General features: G+C 25.1%; 1 protein-coding gene across 1 annotated transcript; it reads right to left on the bottom strand.

Moving 5' to 3' along the window:
• Positions 1–1,314: 1,314 nt before the first annotated feature.
• LOC101493688 (pathogen-related protein) lies at positions 1,315–6,714 on the bottom strand. Its single transcript, XM_004488959.4, has 4 exons — positions 6,480–6,714; positions 6,255–6,387; positions 4,923–5,221; positions 1,315–1,770 (listed from the first exon to the last, which is right to left on the bottom strand). Exons 1-4 carry the CDS (start codon positions 6,600–6,602, stop codon positions 1,651–1,653), a joined length of 675 nt encoding a protein of 224 aa, XP_004489016.1. The 5' UTR covers positions 6,603–6,714; the 3' UTR covers positions 1,315–1,650.
• Between the last annotated feature and the right edge of the window lie 763 nt (positions 6,715–7,477).

A 7,477-nucleotide genomic window follows, 5' to 3' on the forward strand; every position in this document is an offset into this window, starting at 1 on the left:
AACCAATATGTAGATAGAATTGTTGACATGGGACTTCATGCCACTAATTTGGTTTGGTGAAATATTACTCCTACTAATATCATTGATGCGTTTAATAAGAATTGGATGAAACTTCTAGAATATCGATTTTGTTAACAATATCTTAGTTGATTTTTGTTTTTTTACGCTGCATTAAAATTTCTTTCACCATGATTTTATCCATTAGAGTTTGTCTATGATTTTATCCATTAGAGTTTGTCTAGTAAAGTTTTTAATGAAGCAATTAATTTTATATATTTTTGTTCTTTTGGGTATTGGTTTAGTTCACACGATTGTTGCTTTTTAATTTATTTTAATATATTTATTGGAGTACTACAATTGATAGGTAGTAGTCATAGGATGTCATCTAATTGAAATGTCATAGTTATTATATGATAATTTTGCACTCTAATTTTAATTTAAAATATTATCAGAATATCTTAAGTTATTTCCTAGAATTAGTTTATAATTTAAGAGTATTTTTGAATTTTATATTATATCATATTATTATTATTATTATTATTATTTATTTCTGAATTAGGACAACTCTATGTATCCCTATAAATACGAATTAATATTGAGTCTTTTGTATTAAATCACTATTCAATACTTTTACTAATTTCCTATAAAAAAATTTTTTTTTGCTAATCTTATTATTGAAAACTTCCTTTTTCTTTCTCTTTCTCCTCTTTTCTTTTTCAAAATGAATCTCTATTGTTACAAGCAAACAATAATCACAAAAAAGTAAAAAATTAAACCATAATAGAGCACTTTCACAAAAGTGGATATAATAAAATGACTTAAAAAAAAAAGACAAAACTGTCAATAAAAAATAATAGAATATCAAAATTAGTTGTAGGAACAATATATATACTAAAATTTAAGGAAAAATAGAGCTAATTTGCTACACAGTCATTCCATATCGATGCTTCATTTTCTTGTTCTCTCGATAGAGTATTGTGTGCAAACACCGAACTAAAGATTTAATTCGAGATAAATTATCATTTTTTGTTCTGAATATTGTGAGACGTTATTACTATAACCCATATCAAAGTTGTAAATATGTTATCAATATCTGTTTTATCCATAATTTTATAGATTAAATTAAAAAATTATTTAAAATTTAATATGATTAACTAAAACACACTGGTAGAGTTAAAAATTAATTAACAAAATAGTTTTCAAAAATTATAGCAATACTAATTGTATTTAACTGTTTTGGCTATGCTAGATTTGAGCCAAACAGGCACATACTTAAGTGCTTTAAATTTAGAAACACAAAATAGAAACAAAATATAGCACATAACAACATGTATTTTCCATAGTTTATCACAAAATAGAAACACAAATAATTTATTTTTTAAATAACCCTGCCCTTATAGATTGATTCTAGAAACACAACTAGATTAAAAGGTTACTATTCAGTCTCACAAGTACCTTTATTTATTCTAAAAATTAAATTATTAACTTAGTCTCTAAAAATATAAGATATTGTCATTTTATTAAACTGACTAACATTTTATGATTCGAAAATTAATTTAAATTTTTTATTAAATCAAAAACTAAAATGACAATACTGTATATTTTTAGAGACTAAAATAGTAGTAGTTTATTGATATTGTAAATAACCCATTAAGTTGAGAAAGGACATGCTGAAACATTGGTGTTGTCTCCACTTGATAGAAGGCCTCCAAGCAACTCTGATGGGTCATAGTAAATCTCCACCTCTTCAACCTTCAAAGTGTCATCCACCTAAGTTTAAACATTATTGCTCATTAATCAGTAAAGTTATAAATATAACCTCAAATAAAATACATAGGGTGATAAGGAGTTGTTTCAATGTATCGAAAACAAAAATATCACGAGGTAGAGTAAAATGGATTGTAATCAACTATATGACAATAATTTTTTATGAATACAAGTGTTCGTTTTTTATGAAAGCCTATCAAAGAGTTAAAGTAGAGAGAGATTAAAAAAGCCATAAACTAATAAAATATATTATTGTAGGAGAATGTTTTAGCAAATGATCGTTAAGAATTTGAAGTGTTAATTTAGTTGAAATTTTTAATTTTTATAATTATTTTTTACATGTTTTTAATTTATTATAGTGATAGTATATTATAATTTAATTTGATCATTTTAGTGTGTTTGATTTCTGGTGGCATTTTTAATAAAAAATTAATAAAATTTATTTTGGTTAAAAGTAAATAATACTAGAACTTATTTAAATTTATTTATATCAGTTAATTGTTAGTTGAACAACAATAAAATTTTAGACTTTAAATTTTTCTTAGTAGAAACAAGTTTCTTAGTATCACAAAGAGTTTTTTAAAATTACAGCGAATTGTCTTGATTTTTCAAAGCAATATAAATTATAGTTTTTCAAAGTTACAGTAATTTACCATGATTCTCACAAATCTACTAAGATTCCAAAAATGAATTTAATTAAAGCAATTCTCCTTGGAATCACTTAAAAATATTAATAATGAACAATATCTATCTATGTCTTTAATAATTTAGAGATTCTATTTTAGATTTTATTTTTAAAGTCGGAGCCTATTTTGTATTTGTTACCATAATGAAAATAATATAAAAACGTAATCAGATAACACAAATTATTTGTATGAGAAGATATTCAAAACAATTATTCATTTAAAGTAATTTTTAAATTTTTTATTCAAATTTTGATTATTTTTTTTAAACTGTAACAAACTTATGAAATCTTAAAAGTAACTATTTTTATTAAAAAAAAAAGTGATTATTCTTAAATATAACTTGTAATAAACAGATTCTTAGTGTTTTTAAATTTATTCAAAGTGGACTTTGGTTTAAGCTGCAAGAAAAGAAATATAAGTTATAGGAGGTAAGGTTTTGTAAAAATATGATTAATTGGACTATATTGATAAATTGGATGCAGTGCACTACAATAAACCAAACTATTTAAATGGTTTATGAATTGAACCGCATATTTAAAACTCGGTTAACTAAACTTGATTTAAAAATCAGTTTAATAATTTTTTAAAAAAATTAACTTCAATTAAGATTCTTTTTTACAAATTTTTTGAAATTTATTTTTCTCGAACAAAAACATAGAAAATATCAAAACTTTTTTTTTTGAAAAAAAAAATTAAATCATTTTTTCTTTCAATTTTTTGAGAAAAAACTCAACAACATATTTTTCTAAAAAAGTTTCGATTTTTTTATCGAGAAAATTTGTATATCTATTTTTCTCGAAAAAACTTTTAGCGTGAAACTATTTACATTTATTTTCTCGAAAAAAAATTGATATTTTTCTGTCAAAGGAATTTCAAGATTCTTTTTTCAAATAATTATTTTGAAATTGATTTTTAACTAAAATTTGTTCAAAATATTAAACTAGTTTATTTTTATAAACCAGTTTTCAACCGATTCAGAACTACACTGAATTTGATTTAAAAGTGATTTTTAATAACTGAATCAAACCATTTAAATGTGGTTCGATTTTTGCACCATGAACACCTCTAATAGGAGGATGGTGGGTGGAGTAGAGCAAGAAAAGATTTATCGTGGTGGAGAGATATAAAAGACGTTTTTGATAGGATGGGAGATGGAGTTTGAGTTGGTTTCACAATCGGTTGTTCAAGGACTTAGATACTTCTTTTAGAAGGAGCGATGGTTTGGTAGTTGGCCTTTAAACAAGAGATTTAGTCGCTTGTTTAGCTTGATGGTGAATAAATCAATCTTAGTGGGGAATATGTTTAGCTTGGGTTAGGGGAGAGGCTTGAAGGTGGAGAAGGAAACTTTTTATGTGAGAGGAGTATATGGTTTTAGAATACATTGCTTTGTTGGAATAAGTTCTCTTGCAGGAAAATATCATGGATAGGTGGATTTGGAAACACGACAATGGTGATGAATACTCAGTCAAGGAAACTTATGATATCTTAGCGAATGATCCTATCATCAGTGGTGCACCTCTTTATCATCAGTGGCGTAGAATGCTTATTGAGTCGTCTTGCCTATGTGTTGAGGAATATGCAAAAGAGGAATCATTAGAACATTTATTTAATGAATAACATTTTTAGTCGATTTTGGTTTGATATTTGGGATTGGTTAAGAATTTAAAGTCTTTTTCTAAGGTTGTGGTGCTTGTCGGACAATTTGAAGGTATGTTCTCTTGTAATATTAATCTAAACAAAAACTACAAGCTATTTTGTTAGCGAGTGTGTGGATACTTTGAAAAGCCACGAATGATGGGTGTCCAATCAATCAATGATTCTTGCATCCTACATGGTGGATCACATTTAAGGTTGAGTCATAGTGGTGGCTAAAATTCAAGAATAAAAGGTTTGGTTCTGACTTAAATCAACTATGGCAAAGTATAATAGTTTATATAGCTTTGCATATTAGTAGAGTGGTTAAGTAACAACTGCGAGTTCACGGGACAAGACATACAATCTAATAATATCGGTATTTGTTAGTTGAACTTCGACTTAAGAACTTTGTCACACCTTACTATTTAATGAAATGTTTTGACTTATTAAAATAAAATTCAAATATGCACTTCAGTCAACTGTATTTAATAAGAAAATATTGATCATAGTTTTTGTTAGCAGTAAAATCACCATGCTAATTTGTACTCAAAAAATATCACAATCATAATTTTCAATTTATTAATATATCAAATGCGAGTAAAAAAATTTCATATTAAATAAAAAAATGGATATTAAGTATATTATATAAATAAATAAAATTCATAAACTCATTACCTTCAAATTCTCCGGAACTCTCTCAAGACCCAATACAATCCACAATATAGATACATTTGTTTTATAAAAAAAATTGTTTTGATTAGGAATTATTAAAATTTTGGGTTTTGTTTAAAACATTGAGTTCACATCATAGAATAATAGTAAAAGGAAATATACCTTGAGAGTTCCCAAGCCAAAGAATTGGACCATTTTTCCAGTAGGGGCATGTCCTTTGAAAGGACCTTCAAAGAAGCCCCAATGCCTAAACTTGAAAGCAATTTCAGGTGGACCTGTGTATACTTTAATCACTTCCCAAGCAAATCCGCGAGGAAAAGCTGATTTGAACACTTCATGAGATGATTCAAAAGTCTCTTCATTTGCATTGTATGGCATATAATCTTTTGGTAAAGAACTTTTCAACAAAGCATTATAACTTCCTACGCTTAGAGTTTCCTCTGCACTTAATCCCTCCCTGCCTAAAAATTCAATTGGAATAATTTTTATTATATTCACTACCATGAAAAAATTGAAATACATGTAGGAATTTAGCATAAAAAATAGAATTGATCTTCAATTTTGATGTTTCTTACACTTATCATGTAATTATATACGAGTTTCATATTAATTTTAAATCGCTAATCAATTCAACTTTGTTTTTTTTGAGATACTACCTCATTCCCTAAATATAATCCTCCATTTTAGATTTTACTCTTATTAAAAAAAGTTGGTAGTATGTGTCTCTTTTGTATAGAAAAATGATTACAATACTATTTATGTATTGATATATTCAATAATAATTTTTTTTTTTATATTTTAAGATAAATTAGTAGTATTAATTAGAATTATATTTAAAAAAAGAATAATAAATAGATATAGTAAATTGAACATAAACTTGTATTTAGAAACAAATTTTTTGTTCTTATTTATAAGAACAAGCGAGTCAATATAAAATAATATATTTAGTTTAAAATTTATATTAAACACATTAATTTTTATTGACCTACTTTTATTTATTTATAAATGAGAACAGATGGAGTACTATTAAGATCGATCCATATCTCGTGTTGATTGGACCACCACATAATACTTTAAAATATTAATTATATATTATTAATATTTTTAAATTATTAAATATATTGTAATGATCTATCCACGTAATATAATGCTTTTATGTACAGAGTCTTATTCGATTCTCAAAATTTGTATTGTTTTTGCAGAACTATGAAACGCAAAACCTACAATAATTAGTGGATAGGAAATTTTGATTCACTCACCTACATATAATTAAATAAACAATTTTCAATCAAATAGTGTCTTATAAAAAAATTATCAAACAAATATAAAAAAAATTGACCATTAAACAAACAAACAAAGAAATAGTAAATTAAGAAGAAAAAAACACAACATCAATTAATTCGTATATAAAAGCAAAGTATTTATCAAAATCTCTCAAGAAAAAAGATGAATAACAAAAAAATTTGAAACATGCAACTTCATAATTAAAATTACCATTAACAAAGAGCTTAAACTTTTCAGGGACAATAGTCTTGAAGTCTTGCAAACGGATCTTGTGTGAGAGCTCCATCTCCCATGATTTAATAGCATTTTGAACAGTCTCCTCCAATGATCCTTCTGGCCATTCCTTAAAAAATTAATAACAAAAGTAAGATATAACATGTAATCAAGAGAGGGGGAAAAGGGATAAGATTTAGAGGGTTTTGAGTGGTGGTTCACTTTGGTCCTTCCTTCTTCAAAAAGCTTATTGACAAGATCATAGGTTGGAGGGCCACCATGTCTCCAATGGATATTCTCAACTTCCTCATGTAAGATAGATCTGTAATTGTCTTTAGTAGCCATGTTAAATTGTTGTACTATGGAGCTTATGCAAAACTAGGAAAAGTGGCATGTATTTATAGGAGGTGTAAAGGAAAAAGGCCAACACATGTCATATATCTTAAATCACAAAATAAGATTAGGTTTCCTTGTATTTAGAAAAAATATATATAATTTTCAAATGCGTGAATGTAAATAAAAAAAATAGTAATAATATGATATTAAATAGGAAACTGTTAACAAGTGTTTTTTTTTCTTTCAAAATCACCGATTTTGTACACACTAGTAGCTTCACCTAGTATTCCTATAAACTTCAATCATTTAAAGTGACTAGAGAGAAATTATATTGTAGATGCATCAATTCCATATGTACTGATATTTGGTCTTTAAATTAATTGTTAAATGAGTATTTTTTTTTTAAATTATATTTTCTATAATTTAAAAATTATAATAACCAAATATTATTTACCAAAAATATCTGCGAAATAATTTTTTTTTGAATTTTTATTACTTATAATAGTGAATATTGAATATTTTTTACGATAAAATGTAATAAATTATTATAATATTTATAAATAATAAAATGATCTTTCCTAAAATATAAATATTGACAAATAACTATTTAATTTATAAAATAATCATTAATTTATTAATTTAAAGATTAAAATATTAAAATATTTTAATTTATAAATGTACTGAAAGTCCTAATAGAACTATATTTGAAATTATTTCAAGTAGTTGAGAATCTATTTATGAGAGAGAAAAAAAATACATTTAATATTTTAACTATTAAATTAATTTTTTTTTACTCTCTCATTAGATAAACACTTTGGTACTTAGATCCAGATCCAAACTCATAAAACTAATATGTTAAATAGATAGAAATTAGATATAAATTT

This window comes from Cicer arietinum, chromosome 1, assembly GCF_000331145.2.
Source record: "Cicer arietinum cultivar CDC Frontier isolate Library 1 chromosome 1, Cicar.CDCFrontier_v2.0, whole genome shotgun sequence".
Classification (NCBI taxonomy): domain Eukaryota; kingdom Viridiplantae; phylum Streptophyta; class Magnoliopsida; order Fabales; family Fabaceae; genus Cicer; species Cicer arietinum.

Coding starts and splice junctions, on each gene's coding strand:
- LOC101493688 (XM_004488959.4), bottom strand. CDS start 6,602: ATGGCTACTAAAGACAATTACAGATCTATCTTACATGAGGAAGTTGAG. Junction 6,388..6,479: donor TTGAAGAAGGAAGGACCAAA/GTGAACCACCAC, acceptor TAATTTTTTAAG/GAATGGCCAGAAGGATCATT. Junction 1,771..4,922: donor TTGGCTTGGGAACTCTCAAG/GTATATTTCCTT, acceptor GTTTAAACTTAG/GTGGATGACACTTTGAAGGT.